We start from the raw sequence: 17,444 nt of genomic DNA on the forward strand, positions 1-17,444 counted from the left end.
TCACTATAGGCTGCGCTGCTGTCAATTTAAGACCTCCGTGCATCTAACATACAGACACACGCGATTTTACTTTCACTTTAGACATAACCGACTGTGTTTATGTTAACCTTGTGTGTATTTGACAGTATTAGCCAGTAAGATGACTACTTAGTTCAGTAATCACGTGTTTGACAGGCGTTTAGTGCGCTCTCGGAAAAGCGCATGTTAAAACCGCACACGCGAATGAGCCGGCAAGGCTTTTAAACGCATGCAAATAATGAGCTTTCTTGATTGTGAATATCTATAGTGTTCCATGAGTATAACTCCACCACTAACGTGTGATGTGAATGTATGTAGCGTTGTTCAGTATTGGGATGGAGGCAAATTATAGAATTTGAAGAAAAATAATTAATTAAGTGCAAAACCGAAAAAAACGCAATACACAAGCGCGCATTGAACCGTGAATGCCGTACCGAACGGTTCAATATTATATTGAGAATTGTGGCATCCCTAATATATATATATATATATACACAGATAAATATATAAAGTCTTCAGTGTCACATGATACTTCAGAAATCATTTTAATTTGTTGACTCAAGAAACATTTCTTAATATTATCAATGTCGAAAACATTTGTGCTGGTGAAAACCATAAAGTTCTTTTTTACTTATTGAATGTACTATATATGAAGGACACAAGTGGCATCTGTTTTGTAGAATACACTTGTATAGTGGAAACTTTGCAAGTCTGTCAGCACAATCTCTTTATATCTCCCCTTCCCACCAGAACCTGGTACATTAAGTTCAAAGTGTTGCTTCAGCATAGTATGCAAATAAAACATAACTCTACAGGGTAGTGTTAGGGCTGCCCAGTAGGGGAGTTCTGAGCTCTTTTATCAGACAGTGATTTGCGTCAGGTTAACTTGTTTCACGGGCCAATATGCTCAGGTGCGTCGAGTAAGCAGTAACATGTCTGGCCTGGGGTATTATGTTTGGCGTACAAGTGTGTGTGTTTGTGTTTGAGGCAGAGAGACAGGACGTGCTGTGTGTTACGCCTTTTTTTCTTTGCGATGCTCACCTCCCGGGGGTGTACGGAACGCACACGGTTACGGCAGCGCTAGGAGATGGGAGGAATGAATAAGTGGTGTGGGCTTTAGGGAGACCCAACTCTGAGGCGGTGGGGCTGAGAGATTGAGGCACAGAAGCGAGGCAGATGCTAGCGCCTCAACCATCACTGCACTCTCAGGTGGGCCCTTGTGAAACTTCACACTGTGAAAAGCAGATAAATCTTCTTTCTCTCCTTTTCTTCTGGCAAACCCCACCCGTCACGCTTTCAAACATGCCCCTGCGCTGTTGTTATTTTTTCATATGCATTCTCATTTTCCCCACATGACTCACTATTTTGTCTAACTGTTTTTAAGGTTGTGTACTGCTTCCCATCTCTCCGTTTCTTTTTGTCTCTTTATGAATTCATTCTCCCCAACAGTTTTACCACTTTTTCAGTCACCTTGGCTCTGTGGTTCGTCTCTTTGCTTCTTACTAAGGATATTTGGTCCATTTGGGCTTAAACAAGCTGAGAAAATGGGATATTGCGGAAAAGCTGTGAAAAAACTAAGTTTAAAGGGGTTGTTCACTCAAAATTTACATTTCTGTCAGCGTTTGTCTCGGCCAGAACTCTATGACATTCTTCGAAATATATATTTTTGTGCTCCACAGAAGGAAGTGGGTCATGCAGGTTTAGAATGACAATGAATATGACGACAGATTTTTTCTTTTCTTTTGGGTGAACTATCCCTTTAAGTCCAATCACACCAGTATGTATTCACTTAGAACCGGACAATTCACTTTAAAACACTGCTTTTAGCCAAACAGGGGTTCTCATCCCATCAGCTTGATTTGATTCAGTAAAAGAGTCAAATTTGTCTACGTTTTAATTTGAGCCATTTCTGTGGCACTAGCAACACCAAATTTCAGTGAAATGTTTCCGCCTTAATGCTCTTATGCTTGCAGGACAGGGAAGGATTGAAAAACCATTCTAACCCTCTATGATGTATTGTCATTTATAAATGACGCAGAGAAAATTACATTTAAAACACATATTAATATTCAACCAAAATAAAAAAAAATACATTTCAGTATTATCATATGATATCCCCTTAAATAAAATAAAATAAAACATGGACATTTTTGGAAACAAGGAAATGAAGGAGACATCAGCATATGGCAAATTCTGTCAAGGCTCCATTCATTTTAAACTAGGAAATTCATTCATTCTTTATAAATCCATTTATATATGTTTTCTAATGTTTTTTGGTCATTTGTAATGTACATTTTGTAAAATCAATAAAACAAATATGTGTGTTATGCATAAATGACAAAGTCCTTTTAGGTGATACATAATTTTTCTGTAGAGCTTGCACTAATTGTTCAGTCCTGGCAGGCAGGATAATAGCCTTTTTTGCCTGGTTTATTGAAGACAGGGAGGAAAAGCTGTACCTTTTCCAGAAAGTATTGATGATATTGTATAGATTTTTTTAGTGCATTAGAAAAAATGATTGTAGTAAGAAAGAAATAGGTTCAAGGAGGTTCAAGATCAAGGAGGATAAAAGCAGTGAGGTTGATGGCAGAGATGAAGTATATGAATCATGGATTGTTGTGGAAGTCAGGCACTTTGGTACATTATCCTATATGCCAGTTTCGAAGTGATCCATACTACAACCAGAGGTCAGGAAAGATGCCACTGCCTATTGGCCTCACTACACGGACAAGCGGAGATGCTCTAAAAATGATGACTAAACAGGTCCAAATTGAATTGCGCATGGAAAGTCTGGCCTACACGGAAAAGAAGAGTATTGTTGATTTTCACTTGTGCTACAATTATTGATTTTGAATTCCAAGAAATATATATTTTTTTAAACAATAAGGCATGGTTTCACTGCTTTCCAGGCAGTGAAGTTCCATCTGAATTTGTGTCTATTTTTTGAAATTTTCACATGTAAGTTCCATATAGGGGTGGGCGATATGACCAAAATCTTATATCACAATGTGAATAATTGTATTTCATGATAATGATATATATCACAATATAGTTATTTTTGCTTTAAATAAAGTTTTCATGATATAAAACTAGAATAGAACAAAGACACACATGAAATACGTAGACCTACCTGAAAAACGTACTAGAAATTAAAAAAACAACAATACATTAAAGGGTTAGTTCACCCAAAAATGAAAATTCTGTCATTAATTACTTACCCTCATGTCGTTCGACACCCGTAAGACCTCCGTTCATCTTCGGAACACAAATGAAGATATTTTAGTTGAAATCTGATGGCTCTGAAAGGCCTCCATTGGCACAATGGCACGGTTGACTCTCAAGACCCTTAAAAGGTACTAAAGACGTCGTTACAAAGTCCATCTCACTACAGTGGTTCTACAATAACTTTATGAATCGGCGAGAATAGTTTTTGTGTGCAAAAAAACCCTAAATAACGACTTGCATAGTGATGACGATTTCAAAACAAGGCATCGTGAAGCTTCGAAGCGTTATGAATCAGCGAGTCGATTCAGCGGTTTGAATCGCCAAATTTCAGCAGTTTGGCGGTTTGACACGCGATCCGAATCATGTTTCGGTTCAGTGATTCATAACGCTTCGAAGCTTCACGATAGACACACAAATATGTGTATAGAAAGCATGAAATGTCTACTTTTCTTTAACTTCTAGTTAAGAAAAGAAATAGACTAGTTAAGCAATGCAGTGTTCACGTGAGCAGCTCATGACTGGCGTCTCGGAGCGTTTCGGAATGCTGCGCTTCATCACTGCATGTGCTGGGTTTAACACGCATTTTTAGACTAATCCTGACTTTGTACACATTTGTTTCTTAGTTGTTGTATTACTTTGCTAAAATATATATGTTATTTCTGATTATGGCATAGCTTTCTGCCCACCCAATTAGGCTGATAAAGTAATGATTAAAAAAAACACAAACGATCAGGGGCCCGGCCCGAGGATAGTGCCGGGAAATCTCGGCCCGACCCGGCCCACGGGTCGGTTCGGGTCAAGTTCGGGCTCGGGCTTGGGCTTGGGCTCGGGCAGGGAATCTAAACTCTAGGAAGAAGCAAGATAATTTAATAATTATATTACCTACGCGGTAATAAACCTAGATAACTCATATTTAAATGAGTTATTGACCAGATAAAATGATAAAATAAATTTTATGTTTATTGTCCCCCCCCAACTGTTAGATGAAATTTACGCCCATGGCTGTATGAGCTGCGGTTTTATGTGTGCGCTTCAGAGCTTCAGAGCTTCAGAGCGCTTCAGAGCTTCAGGTGTGTAGCTCCTGAAACAGCTCTGATAGCGCGTGCATATACCGAAATGAACGTCTTCTTTCACTGCTTATTGCACTTGAACGGTTTAAAATCAAATGTTTTTAAACCGCAAGGCTTAAAACGCATTCAAACTATACGTTTTCAAGGCACAAAACAGCAACTGTAAGTGTAACCACGATAGAGATGATAGTACAAAATCTCTACCAGTTGACAAATTTATACCGGTTAATCGTGTCTGTCGCCCACCCCTAGTTCCAAATAAAATATAGTAGCACAAGATTAAATGGAATGTTAATAAAGCTTTTTAATGTTTTTTTGGGGTTTTTTTAAACGCTAAGATGTTTTCACTGCTTTTCAGATAGTGTATGAAGTTTGACAATTTGCCAAAAATAATGTACCCTAATAGGACAAAGTCAGTTATAAATGACGGCACCCTAAAAATGGTCAAAGATCAGATGTTGAAAATTAATTTTGGAAAATATTTTTAGCCTTAAATATATGTGTAAAATATAAAATTATTTTTTTATTTTTCTAGCAGTGATTTCATAATTAGTCCCATAGAGGGCTAATTTCACAGTCTTAATGGTGAACTAAAAAGTATATTAAAGTCATACTTAATCAAACGTTGCTTATCATCGCAAATATGGCATGAATATTAAATGTATATGCCAGTTTTATCATCAGGCAAGCAAGAAGCAGTGCAATTTAATCAAATTCTGCAGTGCCTTCAAAAATGATGTGTGTATTTTTGATAGATATTAATCTGTTCTTCCTCCATATCTCTTCTCCTCAGCACCATTAGAGCAGACAGGCTCTCACACTGCAAATCAGCCACAATCACAGACAAACACTCATCTCCACTCAGTCTTTCAATAATTGCTGACCACAGGCAGCACAGGTAGCCATTACCCATGAGGTAATCCTAAAGACTGTGGCAGTCCGTGTTTATTTTTTATTTTTTTGCACCATCATCCAAACTTTTTTTTATCGCAAACTATGAGAGCCACTGAACAGTAGGATGTTGTGAAATGAAATAATGGTCATGAAAATACTTTATCTTTACAGTTGAAGAAATTACAGTTGTTTGTTATGTACATCTGTAGGTATATCTTCGGTTACAGTCACTTTTATGTCTCTGGTTGATTGCATTAACATATTTTATTTATTGATTTAAAATGTTCTTCTTCTGAAGCGAAGTGTTGCATTTTTGTAAGAAAAATATCCCTATTTATAACTTTATAAACTATAAGCTTCAGTCTACGAGTCTAGTTCCGGTGTAAGAGTGGACTCACTCATGACATATTGATGAACGCGGAAGTGCAGAGGATAGAGGAAAAACAAAACCGGTCACAAAATAGAAGTTTTTTAAATTTTTTTAAATATAACTCCGATTGTGTTTGACTGAAAGAAGAAAGTCATAACCACCAGCTTGAGGGTGAGTAAATTATGAGTTAAGTAAATTTTTTTGGGTGAACTAAGCTAGTGTGCACCAAAACAATGACATAATTCAGTTTTAGAAGAGGAGTCTCACTTCTGCCAATATGGATCAATGATTTTGATGACATTACTATGCACTTCAGCTTCTCATAAGATTTTCTGTCCAATCAAATGCTCTCTAGAATCAAAAGCATCCCCCTACGCTATAAATAGACGCTGAAGCTGCGGCTGAAAATCGGTCAGTTGTACACACAATTACTATTTTCTATATGGTAAAAGGCACATAGTGCATTAGGGGATAGGGAACGATTTAGACAGTGTAAATATGCTTTCCATTGGGGCAAATGAAGTCCGGTTTAGCGTTAGTGTCACGTGAACCGCCAGCACGCATACACAGTCTGCTCCGGTCCAGAGATATATGCGCAAGTCGGCGTATACCAGAAAACTAATCAGACCTATTTGAATTCTACACTGAATGCTGTATTTTAAAGTGATTTTGAGGAGATTAGGAGGAGAAATGGCTAGACAGACTCTGCATTAGAAACAGCACTGACGAGTAGAAGAGATAACACCAGTGCCATGCACCAAACTCATCATGACTATGATCACTGTTTTGCTTTAGTAACAGTTTCATATTAAATCTAAAAGAGAATGTATTAGACTGTGGCTGTCATAAGCTGTCAAATGCAGCTTTGCCAAGCTCAACGGCTCTGGCCGAACCGTGATATACATAAATGAAACCCTATTGGCTATTTTTTTTAAAAGGGGAGGGGCTGCTCGATATGTCGAATTACGTCAACACATTTAATAAAGCTGCACATTTCAAGGCACTTCAATGGGCTTTAAATATTATTTAATTGTATGTATTTAGGTTAAATGCAATGCTAGGTGTGAAATTAATGGTGCTTTCACACTAGCAGTTTTGGTGCGCACCCGGGTTCGATTGACGTCAGAGTTCCGAACTTGGGTGCGCACCTGCGAACCGTACCAGTCCGCTCAAAAAGGGTGGTCTGGGGTACGGTTCATGTGAACTCCGGTATGGTTTGCTGCTGATGTGAATGCAATCGTACTAAATCGCTGAAGTGAACCGCTATTAATGACGTATGGTTTGATAAAAATGTGTGTTTGTGTGTGTTTCACTCATTTTCCTGGCAAGCGTGACTGATGTACTGCAAGCAGAGAGTTCTCATTTCTGCTCGTCTTCAGCGTTCTTTAGAGCATTCGCAGTACATACGCGGCAGATAGACGCAAGTGCCATTACATACTGAAACTTTAGGAACAAAACCAATGGTTCAAAAACAAAAATATAAAAGTGAGGTGAGAAACGCTATGCATTTCGCCGCCTTCACACTCGCTGTCGTTACTAAGCAACCGGGTAAACAGCTGCTGCTTTGATGATGCAAACGCACCCCGGATCGGACCCAAAATAATATAATATGAACACAGTCCAGCGGGGGCAGGGTTAGGGGGAAGCAATCGAACTCGGGTCCGGTCCAGGCAATTGAACCAAGTGTGAAAGCACCCTAAAAAAAACCTTTTGAATTTAATAATTTCATTTCATTTCCACCACAAATGTGTGATAAAGAGTTGACGTGGAAATGACATTAGTTCTTGGTGGTTCTGTGGATATAGATAGTATGCAAATTATATAAAAACTAGTGAAACGAATGTATTTATGGTAAGGCCAAAAGGGTCCATATTGAGAGAAACTTCTATCTGTGCCATATTGGTGAGCAAATGGTGAAAGAAAGAACAACGTGAAATGTAAAGCTTTTCTTGTTTTCTGTATACATGATTATTCTTAAATATGAAAACATTGTATTTCTTCAGCTGACAACTCAAGATGTTCCTTTTTACAAAAATCCTGTCATCCATTTAAAGTTTTCTCCAGGTTTCTCTTCAAGATGTGAATCATCTCACATCACATATGTGAATTGCCTCTCAATTGCCTGACACGGAAAGCAACCGAAGAAACACTTTATTTACTCTGCCAGTTACTGCCAGAAACAGCTGAGTTTTTCCTTTTTTGTCTTTCCCATAGCTCCAAGTATCCACCACAGACCTAAGTGGCAAGTTGGTAGAGGGACCAGTAGACTTGGACGTATCTGTTATTGACCAGAATGACAACAGACCAGTCTTCAAGGAGCCACGCTACTCTGGGGAGGTCCTGGAGGGCTCCCCCACAGGTACTTTACCCTGACACGACAGTGTTCATGTTATTGTGGTTGAAATGAATGTGTCTAGGGAACTGATTACTGGAAGAAGAAAGTCGAGATCAGAGTTGGCTAAAGGTCTAAAGGTCTTTCATACTAGTGGCAGGACTTTGCTTTAGCTTGATGGAACACAGCCTGTGCAAGATAAGGACTGCAACTTGTTGTTTTTCATTAGTTCTGTTACTATGGTAATCACTCCATTATTTTGGTGCATATTGAAGGCTTGGAGAAACGTATCCCGCTTTTGTGCTAAAGACTTGAAAGATTGCTCAAATTGTGTGGCTTGTTGAATAGTATGTGCTGTTACTTAGTGACTAAAGTCTGATTTATACTTCTGCATCTGACCTACGCCGTATCCCCTACGCCTCCGGTTTTCATTGATACTTCTGCGTTGTTGTCCACGTCAATGTGCAATTACACATGCAGAGTAGTTCGCTAGTAGGCAGTGTCCACGGGCATGTTGATGGTGTAACCCACAGTATCAAGGCAAAAGCCGAAGAAGAAGCAGCTTGTTGTGTACATTGTCGGAGTAGCAGCAGCAGTTATGGCGGCAAATGGATAGCGACTTCTCTTGCAGCTTGAGTTGTTGTATCTAATACAAATTAAGCATCTCTAGTTGATTAGTAGAGTTAAATAAGAGGCGATCTGACACTGGAATGGGTTTTTGAAATCATGCAGAGTGCTCGTGGCCGCTGTTTTCACTATCGGTGGCTCATGCAAAGACAATCGCTTCTATCGATTGCTGTTGCGGAGACTTTATTCGTTCCGTTGAAATCACAAAACGAAATGGACCCAAATGTGTCCCTGTTCTTGATATACATTCACTGATTAACATCTTTGGTTTTAATGAGAAAATAAATAAACTATACAACGGTGGATTAGAACCAAGAACCTCTGGCACGCTTAACAAAAATTCTATCACTAGACCATCAAGAGCTCACACTCACAGTGGATCTATGTTTTCATTCACTAACATAAAGAATTTCTGAACTACAAAATATTGTGTTATACAGCAAATGTAAGGATGAAACTATCATCCCATTTCTGGACACACACACACACACACACACACACACACACACACACGGACACTCCTATCGCAGATTTTTTTTATTTATTGACCTGAGGGAGGGGTTCTGGCAGACCAATCACAGCGCTTGTGGTCCGCGTAGAATTGACGCGTTGTTACATTTTTGGAGAGGTGCATGTCAGGGTACTTTGTAGGCTACGCATGCAACACACAGCCTACGACGTAGCTACGGCGTAGGGGAGAGCGGTGCACAACCTAACGCTTTTTGACTTTCTCAGTTTGTGTAAATCCACTTGGGGTTCAGAGTATTTATTTTTTCCCATATTAATTTCATTAATGTCTAGTACAATAAATGTTCAGTAATATCTTCCAAAGATTTGTTAATTTTGGCGCAATTTTTCCTCTAAATAATGTTGAAATGGCAACTAGTAAATACACTAAGTTTCGTCATCCTGGCATGTGTGTAAAGTTTTAAACCATGCGTGTTACAAATAACCCTGCGTTAGGTTGTGCCCCGCTCTCCCCTACACTCGACGCAGAGGTATATATTGGGCTTAAGTGATCGAACTTCACCTGGCAGATAGAACTAGGCTTATTGAAGTAGAGCCCCAAGCAATATCAAATGCAGTAGTTCTCAGCAAGGTTTAATTTGCAACAAAGATAAACATGGTTTGTGTTGCCCACAATGTTGTACAATGAATTGTTGCAATAATATAAATAAAACAATTTACTGTAAAGGGAACTGCAGTGTATTGAGATAGAAATGGCTCATTCTAAGGTAATAAAACATAACGGTTCATTATATAAGGTCTTTATACACCACTGAAAACATAGTTATGTATATTATATTGCATTTTTGTCAATAGCTCCTAATAAATACTACACACTATACCTTTAAAACAAGTTTTAAAATGTTGCTACTCTGTTGATGTGGACACTACAAAAGTTTTTGGTCATTATGACTTAATATATATATATAAAAAGACCATATAAAATAATATATAAATCAAATTATATAAAAATATATTACAATAGATTAGCATTTTTAAATTATAATAAAATAGTTTTTACTGTGTTTTTTATCAAATAAATGCAGCCTTAGTGAGCATAAGACTTCTTTTAAAAAATATAAAAAATCTTGCCAACCCCAAACTTCTGAATGGTGTGAGAATGATGGTGTGCTATTTTTGCACTGGCAAACACCAAAAATGGTTTTTTTCGAAAAAACAATTCAGTCTTACAGATTTCATCATCTTACTGCAAAGAGGATGTTTCATAAATAATGTATTTTACATCATAGTGTCTAAAGTGTTTGCAAAGGGTTGCACATGATTTCTTTTGTTTCCTCTCAGCATAGCTATAAAGCAAAGATTACATGTTTTATTTTTTTTTAAAAGTACACTTTCCAAGTCACCCCTAATGAGCAAACACATTATCTCAGAGCGTGTGTGTTCACACCGCGCACCGCAGAGATAGCTTCGCTGAGCTAATCGTGAGCATCCCTCACAAATGGCAGCCTGCGTTTATCTCGCCACCAGAGAATGCTACATTGTTTTCATGATGTGTCTGATAAATCATAAAAGAATTGGACCATTTACAAACGGCATGACACTTTGCCCTCCAGAAAAAATAAATTTATTGAGACATAACCCCGTCCTCAGAGGCTCAGTACTGCACTTCCATTTCACAATCCTTTCATCATTTTCCCCAGAATTTTTCAGCAATTCCATGACTGCACTTTGCCTCTTTTCTTTGTATTCTTATACTTACTCCGTTTCCACTCAAACACATAATCACTCACGCATCCACCAAAAATACACACAATAAACAGTTAAACATACTCTTATCTCTGTTGCATGTGAATTCTACCTCAATGAGCATGGTGAGCACAACAGGATGGGAGAGATCATATCATAAATCCTTTTCTCTGTGAAGAGTGGGCTGCACTGCTTTCATTACAACATAAACAAACAGACGTCAGCCTCAAACATCAGTGATAAGGGCAGGATGAACTGATCCAGGTAGAGTAGGCGGATACAATGTGCCTGCTTGTAGATGCATTTAGCCCGATGAATGGTAATGTGCGCTCCGTCAGGAGTGAGTTAGGGCGGAAGGAGATGAGAGTCCCTAACAGTGGGGGAACTTTCCACCCGCTTCCAGATTTGCTGTAACTTAGTTAAGCAAATTGGATTTATCTAATCACCAAAAGAGGAATGAAATTTGGCTGAAAGACTTAATGAAATTAAACTAAGACCTTCATGCAACCAGGGAGAACATAAACACCCATAGGCCAAGCACTGTTCAGTCAGAAAAGCTATGTTTTATCTTGTATAATAATAATAGTAATACATATTAATTTGGGGGGAAATATGTTTATTAAACAATTAGTTGTTATAATAATTTAATTATGTAATCAATCAATTATCAATATTCAATTATTAATAATTAATTAATCCAAACATTTTATTATACATGCATATTTTATAGTATTTTCACTCACTGGCCACTTTATTAGGTACATCCGTTCAACTGCTCGTTAAAGGTGCAGGGTGTAATATTTATGAGGAACTATTGACAGAAATGCAATATAATATACATAACTATGTTTTCAGTGGTTTATAAAGACCTTACATAATGAACCGTTATGTTTTTTATTACCTTAGAATGAGCCATTTCTATCTCCATACACTTAGGGTGAAATTGCCATTTTGCGGCGTCATGTTTCTACAGTAGCCCTAAACGGACAAACTTCTCTACAGAGCGCTAGTCACTCGCTGCTCTCTCCGACGACAACATTTTTGTCCTCTGTCAGCCATCGTAGCTTCTCTATGTGCTTTGAAAGGGAGGGGTGAGCGGTGGGTGATTGCAATTCACAACCTCATCTCTAGATGCCGCTAAAATTACTGCACCTTTAAGGCAAATATCTAATCAGCCAATCACATAGCAGCAAATCAGTGTGTGATCAAGAAAATCTGCTGAAGTTCAAACTGAGCATCAGAATGGGGAAGAAAGGTGACTTAAGTGACTTTGAACATTGCATGTTTGTTGGTGCCAGACGAGCTGGTGTGAGTAATTCAGAAACTGCTGATCTACTGGGATTTTCACAAACATCCATCTCTAGGGTTTACAGAGAAAGACCCAAAAAAGAGAAAATATCCAGTGAGCGGTAGTTCCGTAGGCAAAAAAAATCACTTATTGATGCCAGAGGTCAGAGGAGAATGGCTGGACTAGTTGAATTTGATAGAAAGGCAACATTAACTCAAATAACCACTTGTTACAACTGAGGTCTGCAGAAGAGCATCTCTGAATGCATAACATGTCGAACCTTGAAGCAGATGGGCTAAAACCGATCACACCGGGTGCCTCGCCTGTCAGCTAACAACCGAACACTGAGGCTACAATTCGCACAGGCTCACCAAATTGGACAATAGAAAATTGGAAAAATGGTGCCTGGTCTGATGAATCTTGATCTGCTGTGATATTCAGATGTAGGGTTATAATTTGAACAACATGAAAGCATGCAGCCTGGGCTTGTCTGTAAGGGCAAAATATTCATCCAAACATAGACCTCAATAATACATTGTAAATGTGTTTAGCATTTTGCAAGATGCAAGAATATACAAATATTCTTCGCATTTTATCGAATATTTTAAGGAGCCGTTTGCACTACACCATTTTCAACTAAAACTTTGTATGCGCTTTTGCCGTTCATTTACACGACAACAGCTTTTTGGGGGCCTGAAAATGCTAACTTTTGAAAACGAGTTTCAAAGTGCAAATTTTTGAAAACGAGACTGTTATTGTCTCTGTGTTAAGAACAAAAATGCGAATCGGTGACATCATTCGCATAAGTATTACGTGTTTAGTCTAAACTATAGGAGTGTGTGTTTGCCCTTAATCTGCTCTGTAAAATAATGAGTATTTGCGCAGGCTCGCACACAGTCTGCTCTGGTCCAGAGACACGATAACACAGAGCGGAATGTGGATCACAAAATGCACCGGACCCATTTAAAAACATCTTTAAATCAGCAACAAGGATGATTTCAAAAATGTATTTGGCATCGTAACAGACATGGTCACTTTAAACTGACGTATAAAAAAAGCGCAATTCATTCTTCAGAATGAACAGTGTATATCAATATTAAGTAGGGGTGTAACAGTACATGTATTCGTACTGAACCGTTTCGGTACAGGGCTCCCGGTTCGGTGCGCGGGTTACGAATGCAATCTTTTTTTGCAATGTATTAAAATTTAGCGCATGGATTCGGCAGGCATGTATCATGACACTAAGCGCGGCTGGTCTCGGAGCCCTCTGAGCTCTACAGCACCCCACAATTTTCCAATATAAATCTGTAAATTACATTAAGGCAATTTTAAGATGATATTCTATGCGTTTTTCATGTGTACTGAAGTATGTCAATCATCATTAGAGCACCACCCTCAGGCTGAATAACACAAGGACATTCGAATAGTGCGAAAAGTGTGTCTGATGTGTTCAGCAATTAAAATATAAAGCTCACAATATGTTATCATAAACTAGCGCTAAGACCCAGAATCTGCCCTACCTAAATTTACAATTACGCTACTGAAAGCTAGGATCCATCCTGCCTTGTATCAATGTTTCAGGCTGGGCCTTTTAGTACCAACTGAGCATTGTTTAAACACCACAGACTGAGTATTGTTGCTAAACAAGACTATCCCTTTATGACCACAGTGTGCCCATCTTCTGATGACTACTTCCAGCTGGATAATGTGCCATGTCACAAAGCTAAAATCATCTCAAACTGGTTTCTTGAACATGACAATGAGTTATACTCAAATGGCCTCCACAGTCACCAGATCGCAATCCAATAGAGCATCTTTGGGATGTGGTGGTATGGGAGATTTGAATCATGGATGTGCAGCCGACAAATGCAGGAACTGCATGATGCTATTATATCAATATGGACCAAAATCTCTGGGGAATGTTTCCAACACCTAGTTGAATCTATGCCATGAAGAATTAAGGCATTTATAAATACTCTTTATTGCCATCATTTTAAATGAATTTATATTTTGGCTCTTATTCTTTGCTACATTTTCATTGGCATGTCTCTCATCATTTAAGATACCTTAATGGGGAAGATGCATGATTTATGGAGAGTAGATCCATTTTAATGTCTATTGCCTCTCAATTATAATCATTTTCCATGGAATATATTTTAAGTTTATGATTTGAAAAGCCACCATTCACCAATAATAGAGGTGCTTTTTTATAGTTTCATCATCTTTCATACTAATCAAACAAATTGCTTTTAACATTTCATAGCGTCTCGTCCTGACCAGTTGTTCAGAGGTGCAGAGTTCCGGTTCAGATTGCCATTGTCACTGCTCTACTCAAGGAGCATGTGTGCAGTGCATTGTGGGTGCAGGTGTGCACCGCAGGGCCCGGATTTTTTCAGTGACTTCCTCTCTCCTCTTTAGGCTTGTGTATGTACGGGTGCAGATGTGCACAGCTTGCCTCCTCCGCTATGTCTCCTGAGCGCCTGGCAAAGGGAGGATGAATCTGTATCGCTTTTTAACGCCGCTTTTCAAAGGCCCCGTTAAGCAGAAGAGTCTGCCAGTGTGTGTCCGGAGAGGAAATGAAAAATGGGAATTGAGAGCTTTTTAAAGGAGCCTACATTAATCAGCACTGGAACCAACAGTCACAGGCCTCCCACTTGGGTCTTGGGTTTAAGATATTCTGCCCCTACCCCCCGCCTGCTTTAATCAGCATGACCGCTGGCACAGGTTAGAAATTAAAGGGCTCAGCACGGTGCCTGATTAGTGAAGGTTTCTGCAAGCTGCCTTTTCAACAAGTTGCAACGCTGTGAGACTATATGCATATGTGTACACGTGTTTACTTCTGGCAGTCTTAAGAAGTGCCAAGTAAAATTACATTTAAGGAGAGCAAACTTTAGGGCAAGACTTAATTATATTCATGTTTCAATTAGTTTTAAGGAGATGATACACAGGGCAACTTTTTGAGCAATGTTGCTGTGCAATACTACCATCAACGGGCAGCCAGGTGAGACACAGGGCCGATGACCATTCTAAAGTATCCAGATAGAAATGTGCTGCCTATTCTCAATGGGAAAGCACACAAGAAACATCACCCGGGCAACATTGCTTAAAAAAGTTGCCCCGTGTAACATCCCTATTCTGAGAGTCTTAGTTTGTCAATTATAAACATGGTCTCTGTAAATGTAGCCAAAATGACCAGGAACATGCATTAGGAAAGTATATCAGGGCAACGTTGATGGCGGTAGTAATGAAAATATTGCTTGAACCTATAATTCTTTCTCTCTTTCTCCACCGTCTCCTCCCCACATGCCCTCCTCGTTCTTTTGCGTGTGTCGTTTGAAATGTTTATTTTATTCTGAATTGGGAGGACAGTTGCCTATAGGGGAAACACAGCAGCACTCTGACATTTCTGTGTGTGGTGATAACTGAGCAAACAGTTAGACTTCTGGCAGGCCTTTATTCTCTCTCTCTCTCTCTCTCTCTCTCTCTCTCTCTCTCTCTCTCATTCTCTTTTTTTCCCTCTCTCTGTTTCTATAGGCTATTTTTGTTGGGGAAAACATCTTCATTTCTCAGTTGCCTTTCCTCTTGTCTGCTCTTTGTTTTTTCTATTTTTGAGGTATAAACAGCTTCCTGGCTTCTTCATTTCACCTGTGATTTTCAGCAGCTCCAAGGAGTGTTCCAGGTTCAATACAAGTTAGGCTGTATCCACAGCATAGTTGCCGTTGTGTCGATTACTACAAAAAATAAATTTGACTCGTACCTCTCTTTTTCGCTCCCAACGTGCATCAATGCCCCTATCGCCGGTTCACCGCTGTTCCTTCCTTGGACCACTTTTGATATATACTGATCACTGCAGACCGAGAACACCCCACAAGAGCTGCAGTTTTGGAGATGCTTTGACCCAGTAGTCTAGCCATTACAATTTGGCCCTTGTCAAACTCGCTCAAATCCTTACGCTGCCCATTCCTGCTTCTAACACTCCAACTTTGAAGACAAAATGTTCACTTGTTGTCTAATATATCCCACCCACTAACAGGCGCCGTGATGAAGAGATAATGTTATGCCTGATCGGGATGTATGGATGGATTGATAGATAGATAGCTTAACTAGTACTGAAGTATAATTGTGGGTTGTGCCATAGCTCAGGTGGTCTGTCAAAACTACTGACCCACTCAGACTGTTGTAATCATTGATGTTCTTCTCTGTGGCAGAGGTTGGTGACTACCTGCTGCTCTGCCTGTATATCGTCGACTTTTGACAGGACTGTTCACCATCTCAGCTGTGTCGCAGCCTCCAGCCTGATGTGGCAGCTCTGAGAAAGTGGCGTGGGGCTGGTGGAGCGTCGGCCTCAGAAAATAAAAGGCTAAAAAAATCAATAGCTAATTGCCAGGACAGGCCCCCGAGGAGGGTCGGCTAGACCCCAGCTCGGATTGATCTTGGCTAGAAAATGATTGGGCTGAGGGTGACACTAATGCCGGCAGGTAATTTGTAGCATAATGGCATGATGTCTGTGCCATTAGGATTTCCCAGCGCCAATGTCTCCCTCACAGAGCTCTCACAGGATGACCCCTGCTCCCTGCTGCAGAGCGGCTTTTCAATCCCACAATGCCTCATTATCTGTCGATCAATCACATGCTGACTGCCGTATTATGGACTAATACTGAACTATGGTCTGAATTGTTTGTGCTGAAGTAAAACTCTTGTTTTAGGCCAAGAAAGAAATGGATAAATCACTTATTGAACACTTTTGTGGTTGTATACAGTATTTAGTTCTGGTCGACGAAATTGATTTGCTGAACGGCATTCTGAACGTGCAGATATTTAGAATAACATTATGTTGTCTGTTCCACTCATGCTCTTCACGACTGGCTGTCAGTACATTTAATGGTAACACTTTATTTTACAGTGTCCGTGTTACATATGTTACATGTACTTACTCCAGTAATAATAGTAAATTATGCATAATTACATGCAAATAACCCTCAACCAAACCCTAATCCTACTCTAACCCTATAGTAAGTGCATGTAGTTAATTATTATTACTCAGTACTTCAATATACACTGTAACAATGACACCTTAAAATAAAGTGTAACCCATTTAATCTATATATCTATATATGAACTGTTGTATTAAAGCAATATCACATTTACATTAATTCTGAATAGCAGCAATGCTGTGATTACCTCTGGCCAAGTCAGTACAGTACATTAGCATGAATGGAAGTGATACTGCTTGTCACCTGCTGTGTGGGTTTGTCCCAGGTTGCAGCTGTGTCTTTCACATGAGAGTTCCTTTCCGTCTGGTTTACACAGATATACCCCATGAGGGATGACACAGGTGTTCAAGGCGGCATCTGCATCCCACACAATCACAGCTGGATTAGCTGTCAGTCAGAGCGAGATAGAGAG

General features: G+C 39.3%; 1 protein-coding gene across 1 annotated transcript in view; it reads left to right on the plus strand.

Moving 5' to 3' along the window:
- cdh13 (cadherin 13, H-cadherin (heart)) overlaps window positions 1-17,444 on the plus strand; it is a 467,661-nt gene that overhangs the window by 246,583 nt on the left and 203,634 nt on the right. The window contains exon 6 of the mRNA XM_079825536.1: window positions 7,792-7,936. Within this exon, the coding sequence (XP_079681662.1) occupies window positions 7,792-7,936 (145 nt within the window). The remainder of the gene's footprint in view (window positions 1-7,791; window positions 7,937-17,444) is intronic.

Source organism: Gobio gobio (assembly GCF_949357685.1).
Source record: "Gobio gobio genome assembly, chromosome: 9".
In the NCBI taxonomy this organism is placed as follows: Eukaryota; Metazoa; Chordata; class Actinopteri; order Cypriniformes; family Gobionidae; genus Gobio; species Gobio gobio.